The 21,733-nt window shown below is 46.8% G+C and overlaps 1 protein-coding gene across 1 annotated transcript in view; it reads right to left on the bottom strand.

Moving 5' to 3' along the window:
- Nucleotides 1-1,074: 1,074 nt before the first annotated feature.
- Nucleotides 1,075-21,733, bottom strand: part of AKNAD1 (AKNA domain containing 1) — a 211,139-nt gene continuing 190,480 nt past the window's right edge. The window contains exon 17 of the mRNA XM_073592935.1: nucleotides 1,075-1,328. Coding sequence (XP_073449036.1) covers nucleotides 1,197-1,328 — 132 coding nt within the window. The 3' untranslated portion in view covers nucleotides 1,075-1,196. The remainder of the gene's footprint in view (nucleotides 1,329-21,733) is intronic.

Below are 21,733 nucleotides of genomic sequence, written 5' to 3' on the forward strand. Positions count from 1 at the left end.
AGTTAAGAATGAAGACAGGAGCGATCAGTACAAATCACTCACTGTGTTTATTCAGAAAACGAAGGGGCCATTTAATTAAATATTTACCAGTCCCTTCTCCACTCATGAGAGGAGAGGAGAGGAGGGAAGCTGGCAGCACTACAGGGGGCAGACAGGAAGCAGGGCGAATCGGTACCTCACGGGGTGATTAGTGTGTGCCCAGGCACACCCTGTGCGCACGCCTATGCTCAGCGGCCTCTGTAACAGGAAGTCCCTCTTGGGCCAGCATTGGACCAGTGTTCTGTCTATCATAGAAGCCGGTCCAGGAGGTGGGACTTTGTATTAAAGAGGCCGCCGAGTAAACAGGAGATTCTCGCTGTATGTAATCTGACGGCGCTCGTCCCACCCCCCCCCCCCTGCCCCCTCCGAGGCAGCAGTAATCTGAGGTGAGCCTGCAGATGGGCACTGATCAGGCTGCATTCATGGCAATGGTGAGGCTGCATATGGGCATTGATCAAGCTGCAATGATGGGCAATTGTGAGGTTGCAGATGGGCACTGATCAAGCTGCATTGATGGGCAATTGTGAGGCTGTAGATAGACATTGATCAGGCTGCACTGATGGACAATTGTGAGGCTACCGATGGCGTTGATCAGGCTACAGATGGGCAATGATGAGACTGCAGATGGGCAATGGTGAGGCTGCATTAATGGGCACTGACCCTTATTTTGCTTCAAAGTTCTTTATTTAAAAATTACGTTTTTTTCCTGAAACTTCCCTCCTAAAACGAAGGTGCGTGTTATATGCCGATAAATACGGTAATAATGAGTTCTGGGAGGCAGGACAGGATAAATGACTTTCCTTCTTGAAGTCTAAACAGGTAAATCAGGGAATCAGGCCCCAGGGTAATCAACAAGATATGTGAAGGCATATACTGGCAACTAACTGTTCCTGCATTATATTCTTGGTTTACCAGTTTAGGCCCTTAATGTGGGTACATATTATGTTAAGCACATAATGATGTTTCACCCAAGAAACATACAGGATACACAATGCAGAAACTTCACGTTTATGTTTCATTTCTTTTTATTGTGGATATTAGAGTTATTCTGGACATGGAAGTAGTAGCTCTTGTTGGTCCAGGTGGCAGGATGAATGCAGTATGTAGTTGGCAGCTGACTGGAAGTAAATGTCTCATGGCTGACGGGACTCTGTAAATTAGTCAATGCGGGAACTGTGACGGAAAGTACTATTAACCAAATCTGCTGCCAGTCTTTGCATCATTTTCTCTGTAGTTTTTTGAATGTTCTTGGCAGTTCTCAAAGTTTGATCCAAAACAGAATTCAGAACCTGTATACAAAATGTCAGAATACATAAGCTATATCTTTACTTTTTGCACTTACAGAGACACTTAAATGTTACCAAATACTCTAACATGATACAAAAGTTTTTAAAGCTTTATTGGTACCATACAACAGGCATGTCCAAGTGTGATTAAAAGCATTACTCATGCTCTTTTTGATTCTTGCTTTGCACTATTGGCCTATTACTATGATAGGTTTCTTTACCTATTTAACCACTTAACCACCACCAGGCCTATTTTTCAAACTTGTTGTTTACAAGTTAAAAACTTGTTTTTTTGCTAGAAAATTACTTAGAACCCCCAAACATTCTATATATATTTTTCTAACACTCTAGAGAATAAAATGGCAATACTTTTTGTCACACCGTATTTGCGCAGCGGTCTTACAAGCGCACTTTTTTTGGAAAAAAATACACTTTTTTGAATAGAAAAATAAGACAACAGTTTAGTTAGCCAAATGTTGTTTTAAATTGTAAGGGTTGATGTTACGCCAAGTAAATTGATACCCAACATGTCACAAAGTTGTGCCCGCTCGTGGAATGGCGACAAACTTTTACCCTTAAAAATCTCCATATGCGGCATTAAAAAAATTCTACAGGTTGCATGTTTTAAGTTACAGAGGAGGTCTAGGGCTAGAATTATTGCTCTCGCTCTACCGATCGGGGCAATACCTCACGTGTGGTTTGAACACCGTTTTCATGTGTGGCCGCTACTCACGTATGCATTCGGTTCCACATGCGAGCTCGGCGGGACGGGGTACGTTTTAAATTTTTTATTAATTTTTTCTTATTTATTTTATCTTTTTTATTTTTACACTGTTCTTTTTTTTTAAAAAAAAGATTGTGTCACTTTTATTCCTATTACAAGAAATGTAAACATCCCTTGTAATAGAAAAAAAGCATGACAGGACCTCTTAAATATGAGATCTGGGGTTATTACACTAAAATGTAATAATAAAAACAAAAATGTCGTTTAAAAAAAGAAAAAAGTCTCTTTAAGAGCTATGGGCGAAAGTGACGTTCTGACATCGCTTCCACTCTGCAATGGTATGGAGACAGGTGGGGGCCATCTTTCCCTCACTCAGCTCCATATCACAGACGGGAGCAGACGCAATCTCCTCCACCACTGCCGCAGAGACCGCTTTTATCTGAAAGTGGACTGCCCGCTGAAGAAGAGGATACCGGGGTTTTGGCAGCTAGCTTCAAACAGCCAACTTATAATGATGGCGGGCGGTCCGTAAGTGGTTAATGACCAATAATACAGAGAAGAAGGCATGAGGGGACTAAGCAGTCAACAGCAAGAGCTGGCTGAAATTGCATACTACAGTACCCTGTTTTAGATTACTGTTTAGAAATGTTAGATTCTGATTCAGAGCTCCATGGCATGCAATAGCTGAACTGATGCACAAGTGTGCTTTAACAACATTTATATATATATATATATATATATATATATATATATATATATATACACACACACATACATATAAATATACATACATACACACACACACACACACACACACAGTATCTCACAAGTGTGTACACCCCTCACATTTTGTAAATATTTTATTATATCTTTCCATGGGACAACACTGAAGAAATGGCACATTGCTACAATGTAAAGTAGTGAGTGTAAAGCTTGTACAACAGTGTAAATTTTCTGTCCCCTCAAAATAACTCAACACACAGCCATTAATGTCTAAACCGCTGGCAACAGTCAGTAAACCCCTAAGTGAAAATGTCCAAATTGGGCCCAATAACCATTTTCCCTCCCCGGTGTCATGTGACTCGTTAGTGTTACAAGGTCTCAGGTGTAAATGGGGAGCAGGTGTGTTAAATTTGGTGTTATCGCTCTCACTCTCTCATACTGGTCACTGGAAGCTCAACATGGCACCTTATGGCAAAGAACTCTCTGAGGAGTTGCTCTACATAAAGATGGCCTAGGCTATAAGAAGATTGCCAAGACCCTGAAACTGAGCTGCAGCCTAGTGGCCAAGATTATACAGCAGTTTAACAAGACAGGTTCTCCTCAGAACAGCCCTCACCATGGTGGACCAAAGAAGTTGAGTGCACATGCTCAGCGTCATATTGAGAGGTTGTCTTTTGGAAATAGACGTACGAGTACTGCCAGCATTGCTGCAGAGGTTTAAGGGGTGGGGAGGTCAGACTGTCAGTGCTCAGACCATAAGCCGTACACTGCATCAAACTGGTCTGCATGGCTATCGGCCCAGAAGGAAGCCTCTTTTAAAGATGATGCACAAGAAAGCCCACAAACAGTTTGCTGAAGACAAGCAGACTAAGGACATGGATTACTGGAACCATGTCCTGTGGTCTGATGAGACCAAGATTATTTGGTTCAGATGGTGTCAAGCGTGTGTGGCAGCAACCAGGTAAGGAGTACAAAGACAAGTGTGTCTTGCCTACAGTCAAGCATGGTGATGGGAGTGTCATGGTCTGGGGCTGCATGAGTGCTGCCGGCACTGGGGAGCTACAGTTCATTGAGGGAACCATGAATGCCAACGTGTACTGTGACATACTGAAGCAGAGGATAATCCCCTCCTTGCGGAGACTGGGCCCCAGGGCAGTATTCCAACATAACGACCCCAAACACACCTCCAAGACGACCACTGCCTTGCTAAAGAAGCTGAGGGTAAAAGTGATGGACTGGCCAAGCATGTCTCCATATCTAAACCCTATTGAGCATCTATGGGGCTTCTTCAAATGGAAGGTGGAGGAGCGCAAGGTCTCTAACATCCACCAGCTTCGTGATGTCATCATGGAGGAGTGGAAGAGGACTCCAGTGGCAATCTGTGAAGCTCTGGTGAAATCCATGCCCAAGAGGGTTAAGGCAGTGCTGGAAAATAATGGTGGCCACCAGGGCCGGGACAAGGGGTGGGTAGGAGGGTAGGAGGGGTGGCTGCCCTGGGCCCTGTGGTATCATGTGAGGGGCGCCACGAGGAGATTGGGGGGGGGATTTGGGGGGAAGCAGATTGTAAAAATTGGGGGGAAATTTGGGGGGGGGGGGAGTACTAGGAGTGGTGTTTTAGGAATATTTGTTTTGGGGGGGATTTGGAGGGTTTGTACTAAAAGAGGCAATATGGGGGATTGGTGCTAGTAGGAATGAATGGGTGGTATTTGTGCTAGGAGGGGCAATTTGTGCTAAGAGGAGGTTGGGGGGGGGATTTTTGCTAGGAGAAGAATGGGGGGGATTTGTGCTTGGAGTGGGGATTGGAGTGGGGGGGGGGGTTGTGTATTCGGAGAGGAACTTTGAGGGACTTGAGTGGTAGAAGATTTATGCTAGGAGGTGTGATTTATCTGGTGGGGAGGCAATTATGCTGGGGGGATTTCAGCAGGGGAAGTGGATTTGTAGTGGGAGGAGGGGAAATTTATGCTTAAAGGGGAAGCATGCAGATTAGCACAATTTTTTTTTTATGTTGACACATAATACTCATACATCTTGGGGGGGCGGTTTGTCATGTTTGCCCTGGGCTCTAGCTGACCTTGTCCCGGCACTGGTGGCTACCCAAAATTTTGACGCTTTGGGCCCAATTTGGACATTTTCACTTAGGGGTGTACTCACTCTTGTTGCCAGCGTTTTAGACATTAATCGCTGTGTGTTGAGTTGTTTTGAAGGGACAGCAAATTTACACTGTTATACAAGCTGTACACTCACTACTTCGCTACATTGTAGCAAAATGTCATTTCTTTAGTGTTGTCACATGAAAAGATATAAAAAAATATTTACAAAAATGTGAGGGGTGCACTCACTTTTGTGAGATACTGTATATATATTGTAGGACAGGGATAGGCAACCTCGGCCCTCCAGCTGTTTTGAAACTACAAGTCCCATGAGACATTGCAAGACCCTGACAATAACAGGCATGACTCCTAGAGGCAGAGGCATGATGGGATTTGTAGTTTCACCACAGCTGGAGTGCCAAGGTTGCCTACTCCTGTTGTAGGGGATCAGATTCAATGCAGGGACAAACTCACAGTTTCTTTAGGAAAAACATCATATTTAATCCACAGGATATTTTACAAACAGAAAAAACAGACTTCTTGCCATAAAAAAAAACAAAAAAAAAAAAAAACAAAAGTAAACTTCTGCTCTTCTGAGCCCTACTGTGTCCATAGCCTAACAAGTCCTTGGTTTAAGGTAAGTGTCCTTTACAAATGCAAACAATTGTATCCAAGTTCAGGGATAAGCAGTGATGCTCCTAGTTGCCTCCTTATACGGAGACACACGCACTCTCTCTGAGAGCTAGGACCAGCTGCCTTAATCAAGACCTAGAAAGAAAACATTAAACTGAAGTCCACGGAATTGGGAGTCTGTCCCACCCAGAGCTCTATCAGACTCCCAGTAAAACCAGCCCCGGAATGGACTTTACTAATACAGGGTAAAGAACTATCTTTCTTTACCATGAAGTCTTTGCTGGTATTACCTTAGATTGCAAATCTAAGAAACCGTGGAGGAACATGTATCCCATCAATAAATTTTCCTGCCATTTTAATCTGTTTCACAGGCAACCCTCTACATATCCCCCCTCTGCTCAAACTTGGGGGTTGAGCACCTTGGGCAAACAAACTGTACACTCTGGAGAGGGCATCAGCATTAGCTTGTTGGCTAACTGGTCTATGTTCTACCATAAACTTGAAATTCTGTAGCGCCAAGAACCATCTGGTAAGGCTTGCATTTTTGCCTTATTTTGGGCCATCCATTTGAGAGGGGCATGGTCAGTTAAGAGCCTAAACTGTTGCCTTAACAGATAGTATTTTAAACTCCCCAGAGCCCATTTGATAGCAAGACATTCCTGTTCTACAATAGCATATCTTTTTTCCGCGCCGGGGAGGTCAATTTTCTACTTAGGAATGCTATGGGTTGTTTCTCCCCATTAACCACTTGGGATAGATTAGGATCGGGATAGATTAGGATCCCACTTCTGACGCATCCGTCTGCACTACAAATTCCTGTGTAAAATCCGGGGTAATTGAGACTGGGCTATTACACAGGGCTGTCTTTAGGTCCCAGAAAGCTTTCTCAGCTTCTGGGGTCCAAGTCACCACTAAGGACACCTGCCCTTGGTAAGATCTGTAAGGGGAGCAGCCAATGTAGCACAATTGGGAATAAACTTTCTATAATAGCATATTAACCCCAAAAAGGCCCTCACCTGTTTTTTATTAAGGGGACTTGGCCAACTTTGGATGGCATGGATTTTTGTGACCTGGGTTTTACTATCCCCAGCCAATGATGTACCTGAAATATCGGGCCTCCTCTAATCCCACAGCATACTTCTTAGGATTAGCGGTCAAACCCTCACCACGGAGGGCATTAAGAACAGCCTGCACTTTAGGTAAGTGGCTCTGCCAGTCTGCACTAAAAATTACCATGTCATTTAAATATGCAGATGCATATGGGTTTAAGAACGCGATCCATCATCTGAAAAGTGGCTGGTGGCCAGTGCCCCATGTAGGCTAAATGGCATCCTCTTATACTGCCAGTGCCCCTCAGAAGTAGAAAATTCTGTCTTCTCTTTAGCACGATCCATAAGTGGTATTTGCCAATACCCCTTTGTAAGGTCCAGGGTAGTGATATATCGAGCATGTCCCAGATGCTCATTTAGCTCATCTACCCTGAGCTTTCAGAAACCATTACAAAATCAGATGCTCCCATCCGGCTTGGGAATAATGACGAATGGACTACACCACTCACTATGGGATTCTTCTATTACATTAAGATCCAGCATCCTCCTTATTTCCTCTGAGACTACTTTGCTCCGGGCTTCTGGGATGCAATAGGGATTTAAGTTAACTTTCACCATTGGCTTGGTCACAATATCATGCTTTATCATTGAAGTTACCCCTGGAAGATCAAAAAATAACTCCCTAATTCTTAGCAGAAATTCCTTGGTTTCTTGTTTTTGGCTTACTGATAGTGCCTCAGCGATCTCTACACCAGGCACCGTAGAAGGACCTGTGTTAGTCATGGCCAAGGGCGCAGGGACCAAAAGGGATTCTCTGCCTTTCCGGGGCTTCAATAAATTCACATGGTAGATTTGGTAGGGCTTCCTTTTGCCAGGCTGGTGTACTCTATAGTTAACTTCCCCCACCCATTCTACAACCTTGTATTGCCCTTGCCATTTTGCCAGAAATTTACTTTCCACCGTAGTTACCAGCACAAGAACTCTGTCACCAGGATTAAAGGTTCGGATCTTGGACGAGCGGTTACTGACTCTAGCCTGAGCCTGTTGCAAGAGGGATTTAACAATGGGCATGATTTTTCCAATCCAGTCTTGTATTTGAGCAATATGCTCCTCTACACTTTGAATGGGGTTACCACTTGTTTTCAGGTCTCTTTTGCTATATCTAATAGGCCCCTCGGATGTTAGCCATACAGCAACTAAAAAGGGAAAAAGCCGGTGGAAGCTTGCAGTACCTCCCGCACAGCAAACATGAGGTAGGGCAAGAAGCAGTCCCAGGCCCTACCATCTGCTGCTACCACTCACTTTAACATGCCTTTCAAGGTTTTGTTGAACTTTTCCACTAGTCCAGCCATTTGCCGGTGGTACACAGAAGTGTGTAAGTGATTATTTTTAAACAATTTAAACAATTCTTTAGTAACCTTTGACATGAAGGGTGTTCCCTGGTCCGTTAACAGCTCCTGAGGAATACCCACATGTGAAAATATAAGAGAAAGCTCTTTAGCAATACTCTTAGCTGAGGGGTTCCTTAAGGGGATTTCCTCTGGGTACCGGGTAGCATAGTCCAAGACAACCAGGATATACTGGTGCCCCTTAGCAGACTTAACCAAGGGACCTATGATATCCATGGCAATCCTGTCAAAGGGCACCTCAATGATGGGTAAGGGTACCAGTGGACTCCGGAAATGTTAGAACGGAGCAGTGAGCTGACAAACTGGGCATGACTCACAATACAATTTGACCTCTGTGTAAACCTGGCCAATAAAACTGTTGCAAAAAACTCTTTCTTTAGTTTTATCCACACCCAGATGTCCCCCTAGAACATGAGAATGTGCCAAGTCTAGTACCATGCATCTATGAGGTTGACATACTAGTGTCAGAGAACCATTACAAATGCTCGTTTCCGTGCGCCAGCTAGACGTGCGGCACGAACGAGTGAGCCCCTGAGCCTCTTGCAACAGGCTCAGGCTAGAGTCAGTAACCGCTCGTCCAAGATCCGAACCTTTAATCCTGGTGACAGAGTTCTTGTGCTGGTAACTACGGTGGAGAGTAAATTTCTGGCAAAATGGCAATTTCTTGTATTTGAGCAATATGCTCCTTTACACTTTGAATGGGGTTACCACTTGTTTTCAGGTCTCTTTTGCTATATCTAATAGGCCCCTCGGATGTTAGCCATACAGCAACTAAAAGGGGAAAAAGCCAGTGGAAGCTTGCAGTACCTCCCGCACAGCAAACATGAGGTAGGGCAAGAAGCAGTCCCAGGCCCTACCATCTGCTGCTACCACTCACTTTAACATGCCTTTCAAGGTTTTGTTGAACTTTTCCACTAGTCCAGCCATTTGCCGGTGGTACACAGAAGTGTGTAAGTGATTATTTTTAAACAATTTAAACAATTCTTTAGTAACCTTTGACATGAAGGGTGTTCCCTGGTCCGTTAACAGCTCCTGAGGAATACCCACATGTGAAAATATAAGAGAAAGCTCTTTAGCAATACTCTTAGCTGAGGGGTTCCTTAAGGGGATTTCCTCTGGGTACCGGGTAGCATAGTCCAAGACAACCAGGATATACTGGTGCCCCTTAGCAGACTTAACCAAGGGACCTATGATATCCATGGCAATCCTGTCAAAGGGCACCTCAATGATGGGTAAGGGTACCAGTGGACTCCGGAAATGTTAGAACGGAGCAGTGAGCTGACAAACTGGGCATGACTCACAATACAATTTGACCTCTGTGTAAACCTGGCCAATAAAACTGTTGCAAAAAACTCTTTCTTTAGTTTTATCCACACCCAGATGTCCCCCTAGAACATGAGAATGTGCCAAGTCTAGTACCATGCATCTATGAGGTTGACGTACTAGTGTCAGAGAACCATTACAAATGCTCGTTTCCGTGCGCCAGCTAGACGTGCGGCACGAACGAGTGAGCCCCTGAGCCTCTTGCAACAGGCTCAGGCTAGAGTCAGTAACCGCTCGTCCAAGATCCGAACCTTTAATCCTGGTGACAGAGTTCTTGTGCTGGTAACTACGGTGGAGAGTAAATTTCTGGCAAAATGGCAATTTCTTGTATTTGAGCAATATGCTCCTCTACACTTTGAATGGGGTTACCACTTGTTTTCAGGTCTCTTTTGCTATATCTAATAGGCCCCTCGGATGTTAGCCATACAGCAACTAAAAAGGGAAAAAGCCGGTGGAAGCTTGCAGTACCTCCCGCACAGCAAACATGAGGTAGGGCAAGAAGCAGTCCCAGGCCCTACCATCTGCTGCTATCACTCACTTTAACATGCCTTTCAAGGTTTTGTTGAACTTTTCCACTAGTCCAGCCATTTGCCGGTGGTACACAGAAGTGTGTAAGTGATTATTTTTAAACAATTTAAACAATTCTTTAGTAACCTTTGACATGAAGGGTGTTCCCTGGTCAGTTAACAGCTCCTGAGGAATACCCACATGTGAAAATATAAGAGAAAGCTCTTTAGCAATACTCTTAGCTGAGGGGTCCCTTAAGGGGATTTCCTCTGGGTACCGGGTAGCATAGTCCAAGACAACCAGGATATACTGGTGCCCCTTAGCAGACTTAACCAAGGGACCTATGATATCCATGGCAATCCTGTCAAAGGGCACCTCAATGATGGGTAAGGGTACCAGTGGACTCCGGAAATGTTAGAACGGAGCAGTGAGCTGACAAACTGGGCATGACTCACAATACAATTTGACCTCTGTGTAAACCTGGCCAATAAAACTGTTGCAAAAAACTCTTTCTTTAGTTTTATCCACACCCAGATGTCCCCCTAGAACATGAGAATGTGCCAAGTCTAGTACCATGCATCTATGAGGTTGACGTACTAGTGTCAGAGAACCATTACAAATGCTCGTTTCCGTGCGCCAGCTAGACGTGCGGCACGAACGAGTGAGCCCCGGACCAGGCACGCACGTTAGCACTCTCATACGAACGAGTGCACGTCAGCGTGGGCACGTCCGCACGCCAACAAATCACGGCACAGGGCGCCCTATTTAAAGGATCAGCATACTAGTATCAGTGCTGGATTGTCTCAGCTAGTTCCTGTATCTTTGTTGCTGTTTTGATTGAACCTTGATCCTGAAACCTTGGCTTTCCTGGCTACTCTTTTGGATTATCCCTGCAACTCTGCTTACCTCTGCTTCCTGTACCGAACCCGGCTTGAACTCCTAACCATGGCTCTGTCTTCTGATATTGTACCTCTCTGCCAGCTCGTTGCCAACCTCCGCCAGCCCCTCACTACGAACCTGCCTACTGATTGTGTACCTTCCTGCCAGCACATTGCCGACTCCTGCCTGTCCCCGACCTTGCAAGTACTCCTGTTGGACTTTCCTGAACCAATCCAGGATCGACATCCCACCAGCTCCTCTAAGGCTCCAGTGTTCCTGATCCTGCCAACAGGCACCTGCGCCCTTCCGTTGCCCTAGCAGCCCTGTCCCCACCTCCAGGGGTGCTGGGACCGGAACCACGCAAGAGGCCACCCTCGTCATTTCAGACTCCGCTGTAAGGTACATGACAGTACAATCCAGCTACATGGAGTCTGAAAGGGGGGCCTCAGCTATGGATGCTCTGTGCCAGCAGATTGCAAACCTCATTCAAGCAGTCCAGGGCCTGTAGGATGGCTATCAGCGACTTGAGCAACGAGTGGAGTCTCTCTCTCCAAGCACCTCGGCACGCCAGACAGCCGCAGCACCTGCATCATCGATCTCAACTTCTACTCCCACAGTAGTGGTGCCATCCCAGAGCCACGAGTTCCTGCTCCAGAAAGATTCATGGGAGACCGCAGTAAATTCCACGCTTTCAGAAATGCCTGCCATCTGTATTTCCGGCTTCAGCCTCGCACCTTCTCCTTGGAAAGTACCAAGGTGGGATTCATCATCTCATTGCTACAGGGAGAACCCCAGACCTGGGCTCACCATCTATTAGAACAAGCTAGTCCCTTGCTAGGCACCATGGACTCTTTTCTGGATGAAATGGCTAAGCTTTATGATGACCCTTAGCGTACCACCACAGCTGAGGCCAGTCTCCACGCCCTCCAGCAGGGCCGTAGGCCTGTGGAGGACTATGTCACAGACTTTAGACAGTGGAGTTCCGACACACAATGGAACGACGCCGCTCTCCGTTTTCAGTTCCGCTTAGGACTTTCAGAGGCACTGAAAGATGAAAGATAGCTCGGGTGGGGGTCCCCAATTCTCTTGAAGAACTGATTCAGCTATCTATTCAGATCAATCACCGGTTGAGGGAGCAAAGATCTGAAAGAACCAGCCAGTACCAGCCCATGTGGATGCTACCTAGGGTACCCAGCCACCCACCTATTCCTGCAACCCCACTACCTGCTCCAGTCACTGAAGCTCCAGAGCCAATGCAATTAGGCCTGCTTCGTGCACCATTGACACCAGAAGAGAAGCAGCGCTGGTGTATGAATAATCTCTGCCTCTACTGCGGAGGAGTCGGTCATTACGCCAACATGTGTCCTAACAAGACTCGTAAGTGTGACTCTCCTTCTCTTGATCCTTGTGCTTTGGCTCTAGCAAGATAAACTCACATCGCTGTTCCTGTCTCCCTACAGCTTCCGGAAGGGGCACTCCAGGTCCAGGCCATAGTTGATTCAGGCGCCTGTAGTTGCTTCATCGATCATGCCTTCGCCCTGCAACACAAGATTCCTCTACGTTCCAAGCAACACAAATTGTCCATACGACTAGCTGATGGGTCCAACATCAAATCTGGGCCCATCATTCAAGAAACTCAACCTTTGCCCGCTGATATCTCACCCAAAAACCAAGAACTGTTGTGCCTAGACGTGATATCCTCACCGCTCTTTCCAATCATCCTGGGAATGCCATGGTTGCAAGCACACAACCCACAGATTGATTGGACAACCGGCAAGGTGGTCTTCCAGTCAGCCTATTGCCTCCATAACTGCCTCCAGACCCTCCACCACTCAGTACCAGTTGTTGGCTGTCTCAAACCAGCATCCGAATCCCAAGATCTTGTTCCATCCGTATACCACGATTTCCTGGATGTCTTCGATAAACAGAAAGCAGACACCCTTCCTCCCCACCGGGCCTACGATTGCCCGATTGAACTTTTACCAGGGGCAGAAATCCCCTTTGGCCAAATTTTCCCCCTCTCGGAACCTGAACTCTTGGTCCTGAAAGACTATGTCAACGAGAACCTCAAGAGGGGGTTCATCCGACACTCTACTTCTCCAGCCGGGGCAGGAATATTCTTTGTCGAAAAGAAGGACCACTCACTCCGGCCGTGTGTGGATTACAGGGCATTAAATCGGATTACTGTTAAAAATCGCTACCCCCTGCCTCTAATTCCAGAATTGCTCCAGAGACTCCGCTCTGCAAAGATTTTCACCAAGTTGGATTTACGAGGTGCTTACAACTTGATCAGAATCAGAAAGGGTGACGAGTGGAAAACGGCCTTCCGGATGCGGTTTGGCCATTTCGAATACCTCGTTATGCCCTTTGGGTTATGTAACGCCCCGGCAACCTTCCAGCATTTTGTAAATAATATCTTCAGAGACTTCCTAGACCTATTCATGATCGTTTACCTAGACGACATTCTGATTTTCTCGGTTTCTCTGGAACTACATTGTGACCATGTGAAACAAGTTCTTCTTAGGTTAAGACAAAATGGACTCTATGCCAAGGCCGAGAAATGTGAATTTGAACGGCAGACCATTCACTTTCTCGGACTAGTAATCTCTACAGGAGGGGTGGAAATGGATCCTCAAAAGGTCGCAGCCATAATGTCCTGGCCGCCTCCCGTTGACAAGAAAGGGGTACAGCGGTTCATCGGTTTCTCCAATTTTTACAGGAAATTTATTAAAAACTTTTCTGGTATCATCATGCCCATCACTCAACTCACCAAGAAACAGAACCGCTTTCAGTGGACAGAGGTAGCTCAAGCTGCTTTTGACAAATTAAAAAGACTGTTCACCTCTGCCCCGGTATTAAAGCACCCTGATCTTGCCCTTCCATACATACTGGAAGTAGATGCCTCAGAGAGCGCTGTAGGGGCCATCCTGTCTCAGCGCCAAGGACCTAAAGCTCTAATGCACCCTGTGGCCTTTTTCTCGAAGAAATTAGGGCCTTCAGAAAGGAACTACGATGTGGGAGACCGGGAACTGTTGGCAATCAAATCGGCTCTGGAACAGTGGCGGTACCTCTTGGAGGGAGCAACACACCCAATACTGATCTTCACTGATCTTTTTTTTTCTCGCTTCAGTTTCCATATAACCTACGGGCCCGGATCCAAGCATGTGAAACCAGACGCGTTATCGCGTATGTTCACGGAAGTCGAGGTTCCACCTCAAACGGATACCATCTTACAGGCTGGGAATTTTTTGCTTGCACAAACCGATTTAATAACACAATACATCAAGCATCCAGGGGAATCTCTCTGCCTCCAGATATGAACCTTCAAGAAAACAATGGGCTCTATTGGCAGGGAAATAAAATTTTCGTACCACAGAATCTGCGTACTACCCGCTGGCCGGTCATTTCGGGGGATACAAGACCATGGATTTGATCCAGAGACATTTTTGGTGGCCCAGCTTAGCAAGGGACTGCAGGTAATATGTCAGCTCGTGCTCAATTTGTCTCAGAAACAAAAACAGCAAAAGCAAAGCATGGGGATTATTAAGACCACTACCCATTCCTGAAAGACCCTGGGATAAAATTGCGATGGATTTTATCGTAGAGCTCCCTCCATCGGAAGGATTTTCATCCATCTTTGTAGTGGTAGATCGCCTCTCCAGGATGTCACATTTTGTCCCCATGAAAGGGATCCCATCAGCAACAGAAACTGCTGAAGTTTTCATTAAAGAAGTGGTGAGATTGCATGGAATCTCTAGTGACATTGTCTCAGATCGTGGAGTGCAGTTCACTTCAAGATTTTGGAAAGCACTGTGCGAAGCACTGGGCATCAAACTAAATTTCTCTTCAGCTTACCATACCCAGTCCAATGGGCAGACTGAGCGTACCAACCAAACGCTAGAACAATACCTGCGATGCTTTACCTCTTTTTCCCAGGAAGATTGGGCCTCACTACTGCCCTTGGCGGAATTCGCATTTAACAACTCTGCCCATGCAGCTACCAACCAATCTCCCTTCTTCTCAAATTATGGGTTTCATCCCTCTTTCTTGCCAACGTTAATTCCAGACTCTCCGTTACCAGCTGTTCAGGACAGACTAAATTTCCTTGCTACTAATAACCAGGTGCTGAGAGAGACCATTTCCAGGACACAGGAGGTTAATAAAAGATTCTTTGACAGGAAGAGGAGAGGAGAACTGGATTTGAAAGTTGGTGACCGTGTGTGGCTTTCAACAATCAATCTGAAACTGGCCTGCCCGTCCAGGAAATTGGGACCTAAATATCTGGGACCTTTCCCGGTCAAGAGAAAAATCAACCCAGTGGCTTATGAACTTGAACTTCCCGACACATTCAAGATCCATCCTGTGTTTCATACTTCCTTGTTGAAACCTGACGTAGTTAATCCCTTTCCAGGTCCCCCAGAGGCCATAATGGTGGATGGAGAGGAGGAGTTCGAGATCGAGACCATTGTAGATTGCAGGAAAAGGCAAGGACATAATCAATACCTAATTAAGTGGAAAGATTTTGGTCCAGAAGAAAATTCCTGGGAACCAGAAGCAAACCTCCATGCCCCAAGGCTTATACAAGCCTTTCATCGCTCTCATCCAGAAAGAAGGATCCAGAGGGGCATCCGGAGGCTGCCCGTAAGGAGGGGGCAATGTCAGAGAACCATTACAAATGCTCGTTTCCGTGCGCCAGCTAGACGTACGGCACGAACGAGTGAGCCCCGGACCAGGCACGCACGTTAGCACTCTCATACGAACGAGTGCACATCAGCGTGGGCACGTCCGCACGCCAACAAATCACGGCACAGGGCACCCTATTTAAAGGATCAGCATACTAGTATCAGTGCTGGATTGTCTCAGCTAGTTCCTGTATCTTTGTTGCTGTTTTGATTGAACCTTGATCCTGAAACCTTGGCTTTCCTGACTACTCTTTTGGATTATCCCTGCAACTCTGCTTACCTCTGCTTCCTGTACCGAACCCGGCTTGAACTCCTGACCACGGCTCTGTCTTCCGATATTGTACCTCTCTGCCAGCTCGTTGCCAACCTCCGCCAGCCCCTGACTACGAACCTGCCTACAGATTGTGTACCTTCCTGCCAGCACGTTGCCGACTCCTGCCTGTCCCCGACCTTGCAAGTACTCCTGTTGGACTTTCCTGAACCAATCCAGGATCGACATCCCACCAGCTCCTCTAAGGCTCTGGTGTTCCTGATCCTGCCAACAGGCACCTGCGCCCTTCCGTTGCCCTAGCAGCCCTGTCCCCACCTCCAGGGGTGCTGGGACCGGAACCGTGCAAGAGGCCACCCTCGTCATTTCAGACTCCGCTGTAAGGTACGTGACAACTAGTAACTGTTTTAGTCTCTCTCCCCGTATCTCATCCACTCTGTATAACAGGTCATTTTCCATTGAAAAATGTGAGAATATAGATTCCTCCCCTGGTTCTTGGGGTACCCCATTTACCGGTTCCCTGGCACTGGCTAAAGTGAGGTCCTTAAGCTGGGCAATGCTAAACTTTTCCCGGGTGGTGGGCAGGTCTGGCAGGTCTATCTATTTGGAGACTTTCTCCTCATTCTGCTCTTCCAGCGGTTCTGGGCAGCAGGAGTCAGATCCAGCGGGGGGCCTTGCTCCCTTGACATTTTCTCATAATCCAGGAAAACAGTGAAGTCTCGCCCAAGTACAGCATTATACATTTGATTTGGGACCACTCCCACTTCATGGTCCCTGGTACCACAAGATTCCCTTTGGCGATTGGGTCTCTTAACGCCTTGCTCATCAGTGTCCTCAATTTACCTCCTTTTTTCCCTCATTTTAGGGCGGGAGCACTTTTACCTGGGTTGGTGGGCCTCTGTCTCTTGGAGAATGATTCTTTGGGTACTACACCCTGAAGAAAGTCCTCAGTACACAAGCACCGCTCCACGAGGGCCACCAACTCATTGGCATCTTTAGGATCAGCTCTCCCGGCAAAGCGCTGTATAGGGATTTGAAGGGCTCACACAAAGTGGTCCACTACAACTCTCTCCACGATTTGGGCTGGGGTGGTGACCTCTGGTTGTAACCACATCCGTGTCAGGTGAATGAGGTCATACTTCTGGAACCTTGCAGGTTGGTCCACCTTAAATTGCCAAGCATGGACGTGCTGGGCTCTCAAGGCCATTGCTACCCCAAGGCTGTCCAGAAGAATCTCCATTTTAAGACTTTTATTTGCGAGCCTCAGCAGCACTCAATTCAAAATAGGCCTTCTTTGGATATTCTGTCAAAAAGGGGGCAAGGACCTCAGCCCACTGGTCCTGGTGGATGAAAAATTAGGCGGATACAGAAAGCCTCAATCACTAGAATTGATTAAAATAGAAGCAGGGGTATGCTTGCCTGCAGGTGCTCAGGTACAGATTTTTCTAGCAGGAATAACAGTGAGCAGCACAGCAAAGACATCACCAAAACCTCACTCCAAATCTCACAAAACTTGCAATCTGATCTGAGGCAGCAGAGCCTTAGATCTCTCATTGTAGATATACAGGTACATCTAAAACAATTAAAATATTATCAAAAAGTTACTGGTAATTTATTTCAGTAATTCAATTTAAAAAGTGAAACTCGTAAATTATATAGATTAATTACACACAGAGTGATGTATTTGAAGCATTTGTTTCTTTTAATTTTGATGATTATAGCTTACAGCTAGTGAAAACCCAAAATTCAGTATCTCAGAAAAATTGAATATTACATAGGATCAAAAAAAATATATAATACTGAAATGTTGGCTTATTGAAAAGTATGTCCATATATAGTATAGTGTGCACTCAATACTTGGTTGGGGCTCCTTTTGCATAAATGAATGCATCAATGCGGCGTGGCATGGAGGTGATCAGCCTGTGGCACTGCTGAGGTGTTATGGAAGCCCAGGTTGCTTTGATAGTGGCCTTCACCATTCTCTTTGGGGTTTAGGTCAGGCGATTTTGCTGGCCAATTAAGCGCAGTGATACCATGATTATTAAACCAGGTTTTGGTACCTTTGGCAGTGTGGGCAGGTACCAAATCCTGCTGGAAAATTAAATCAGCATCTCCATAAAGCTGGTCAGCAGAGGGAAGCGTTCTAGAATTTCCTGGTAGAGGGCTGCGCTGTCTTTGGACAGTCCAGTTCTTTTTCTCATTAGCCCAGGTAAGATGCTTCTGATGTTGTCTCTGGTTCAGGAGTGGCTTGACACATGGAATGCGACAGTTGTAGCTCATGTCCTGGATACGTCTGTGTGTGTTGTGGCTCTTGAAGCACTGACACCAGCCATAGTCCACTCCTTGTGAATCTCCCCCAAATTCTTGAATGGCCTTTGCTTCACAATCCTCTCAAGTTTGCAGTTATCCTTGTTGCTTTTTTTTTTGCCTTTTTCTAGCACACTTTTTCCTTCCACTCAACTCTCCATGAATATGCTTGGATACAGCACTCTGTGAACAGCAAACTTATTTAGCAATGACCTTTTGTGACTTACCCTCCTTGTTAAGGGTGTCAGTGACTGTCTTCTGGACAACTGTCAAGTCAGCAGTCTTCCCCATGACTGTGTAACCTACTGAACCAGACTGAGAGACCATTTAAAGGCTCAGGAAACATTTACAGGTTTTGAGTTAGTTAGATGATTAAAGTGTGACACCATGAGTCTAAAATATTGAAGGTTTTCACAATATTCTATTTTTCTGAGATATCGAATCTTGGGTTTTCACTAGCTGTAAGCCATAATCATCAAGAATAAAAGAAAGAAATGCTTGAAATATATCACTCTGTGTAATTAATCTTCCTGGTTGAGTGACCATTCATCCTGCATCACTCGCTGACGACTGAGAAAGTCCGCCAGAGAGTTCTGAGTCCCCTTTAAGTGTATTGCTGAGAGAGAAGCCAAGTTTGATTCGGCCCAAGCGAAAATTTCACCTGCTATCATCTGCAGTGCAGGGCTCCTGGTCCCTCCCTGCATGTTTATGTATGCAACTGTGGCCGCATTGTCTGACCTTACTTGAAGATGCCGTCCCTTTATCTTTTGCTGGAAGGCTTCTATCGCCCTTTGGACTGCCAGTAGCTCCATCTGATTTGAGGTCCGTCTGGCTTCCACTTGAGACCAGGATCCTTGAGCCAGATCCCTTTCCAGGTGTGCGCCCCACCCAAAAGAGCTGGCGTCTGTTGTTACCACTAGATCTTCTGGTCTGGACCACAACCGAGCCCTGTTCCGCTTGTGATTGGTTCGCCATCACCACAGTGTCCTTTTGACCCTGGTGGAAATAGACATGGGTTGATCCAAACCCTGCTGGCTGCCATCCCAGCACTGCAGAAGGAGAGTCTGTAACGGGCGCTATTGGAACCTTGCCCAAGGAACTGCTGGAAAACAGGCTGTCATTAAACCTATCACTCTCATGACATCTCTGACCTGGGCTTCCTGATTGGTCTATAGCTGTGCTGCCGCTAGACCTAGCTGCTGGTAAGACTGGGCGATAAACAGAAGATCGTCCAGATAGGGGATCGCTGTAATGGCCCTGACACGCAGCGGGGCTAGGGCCTCTGCCGGGACCTTCGTGAAGATCCTCGGAGAGGAAGCCAGTCCAAACGGAAGTGCCCTGAATTGGAAGTGGAGAACTTCCGAATTCACCCTGACTGCCAGTCTGAGGAATTTCTGGAATTCCCGATGTATCGGCACATGTGTCCCTGAGGTCGATCGTTGCCATATAGCAATCGGGAAACAGGAGACTTGTTACCGTGAACATAAGACTCCTTCCTGAAATGCTTGTACCTGATAAACTTGTTCAGGGGCCGGAGATTTAGAATCAACCTGAAGTTGCCTGATGGCTTTTGGACTACGAACACATGGGAATATACCCCCTGTCCATGTTCCTCCTGAGGTACTGGGCTGATGACCTGTTGATCCAACAACTCTCCCAACAGAAAACTCAGAGCTTCTGCATTCTCCCGGTCTCTGGGTAACTGGGTTACTAAAAGGGTAGGAGGAGGAATGGCACTGAACTCCAACTTGTAGCTGTTTTCTATTATATTTAATATAAACGGGCTTGAAGTTGCGTTGGTCCATTGCGGGAGGAAGTCCCCCAACCTTCCTCCCACCAGAACACAAGAGTCATTGGGACTCTGGGGTGGTTTCAGGAGGATTGAACAATATTCCTCCTCTGCCACGTCCCTTGTGACCTGTCCAGTGTCTTTTAGGACGATCTCTGTTGGATCTGTTGCCTGAAACCTCGAAAAAGACGTCTACCCTCAGGTTTCTTCTCTGGGAAAGCCTTTTTCTTGTCCTGGGTACGTTCTAAGGCCTCCTGAAGCCCAGGTCCAAAGAGGTGATCCCTTGAGAAAGGCAATCCACAAAGCCTGAGCTTTGATGCTGCATCCCCCGACCAAGCTTTCAACCATACGGCCCTTCTTGCGACATTCACCAAAGCTGCAGATCTGGCTGCTAGTTTTACGGATTCCGCAGAAGCGTCAGCTAAGAACCCAACTGCTTTAAATAATAAAGGAAAAGATTTTAGCAGCTGTTGTCAGAATGTGCCTGCAGAAATGTCAGACTGCAACTGGGTTAACCAGCACTCTAAATTTCTAGTAACGCAGGTAGCGGCAAGAGCTGGCTTAAGCCCAATAGAAGAGGCATCCCAAGCCCTCTTTAGCAGCACATCACCCCTTTTGTCCATGGGGTCCTTAAGGGATCCCAGGTCATCGAAGGCCAAATCCATCTTTTTGGAAACCTTCGCCAGCGGTGCATCCAGTTTAGGAACCTTGTTCCAAGGATGGGCCTTGTCCTTTTCGAAGGGAAATCTACGCTTAAGACTGCCTGAGAAGAACGGTCTTCTCTCAGGGTGCTCCCACTCCAGCAAGATCGCTTCCACTAGAGATTTATGCACAGGAAAAACTCTGGATTTCTGTGCAGAGACCCCCTGATACATAAGGTCATGCTTAGAAAGTTGTACCGACCTCCTCTCTGATCTCTAAGGTGTCATAGATCGCCTTAAGTAAGTCCCCCACATCATCCAGAGTCAATCTGTACCTGGACCCTCTGGAGCAATCTTCCTCTTCTTCAGAATCAGACCCTGAGTCCGCTTGAGAAGAGGCAAGCGATCTGGGTTCCCTCTCCCTATCTTCCGTATCCCCCTGACTAGGTTCAGATAGGGAGGGCAAACTTGCAGTTCTAGAAATGGGCACCGAGGGACCCTGCATCCTATCCATCATGCCTCTAAATGATTTCGTCTTTCACAGATGTAAGCATTTTATGACACTCCGTCATAGAATCATCCTTAGTTAAACTGCTGACACATTCTGGACAAAGAGGTTTCTCCCAATTGGAGCCTAGTTTTGTCCCACAAACAGCACACTTTCTCCTGGGAGGCTGCATCTGGGACCTGTCTTGTGTTTTACCCTGAAAACAAAAGAAAAGACAGAAAACATCCCATGAGAGCCTGTCTCAAACCCCACCACCACTGTGCTCAGGGGATAGGAGAGAAGTGCCCAGCCCTTCACCTGTGGTGTGAGCGAAGGACTCTGGCCACAAGGACCCTAACCCCCTCCCAGAGTAAGCTATGGTCTGCCCTCACCACGCTTACCTGAGAGGTGCCGGTGCTAGAAGAACCGGAGTCGACCGCCTGAACTGCTGAAGTGCTCCTCCTCAGTGTTGTCACAGCCTCTGCTGGATCCACGCGGGCTCCGGACGCCCAACAAGCCACACACTGTGCCTGGAGATCGGAACCTTCGTCTCACGGCACCCCCGGATGACGCAGTTCCGCCGGAAGCCGTATCACTTCCATTCGTTGGAATGCAGACGTCCCTTCTCCGACGCCATGTTCGTATACCCAAGAGTTGGGTAACATGCACCCCTGCGATGGACGCTGCCTGCAACAGGCGCTGCATCTGCAGTGCAGGCCCACCGGAGATCCTCAGAGAACAGAGGGTAGGATGTGCGCGGCGAAATAGAGGTAGGAACCCGCCGCTCTACAGGGGTCCGACTCTCCGAGTCCTTAGGCAGCAGTGTGCTAGCAGCCCTCTCTTCACTGCTTTTAGACACAGAGGCGCTTTGGGCAGAGGAGAGGTATCCAGAAGCTC

This window comes from Aquarana catesbeiana, linkage group LG07 (assembly GCF_042186555.1).
Source record: "Aquarana catesbeiana isolate 2022-GZ linkage group LG07, ASM4218655v1, whole genome shotgun sequence".
Lineage (NCBI taxonomy): Eukaryota > Metazoa > Chordata > Amphibia > Anura > Ranidae > Aquarana > Aquarana catesbeiana.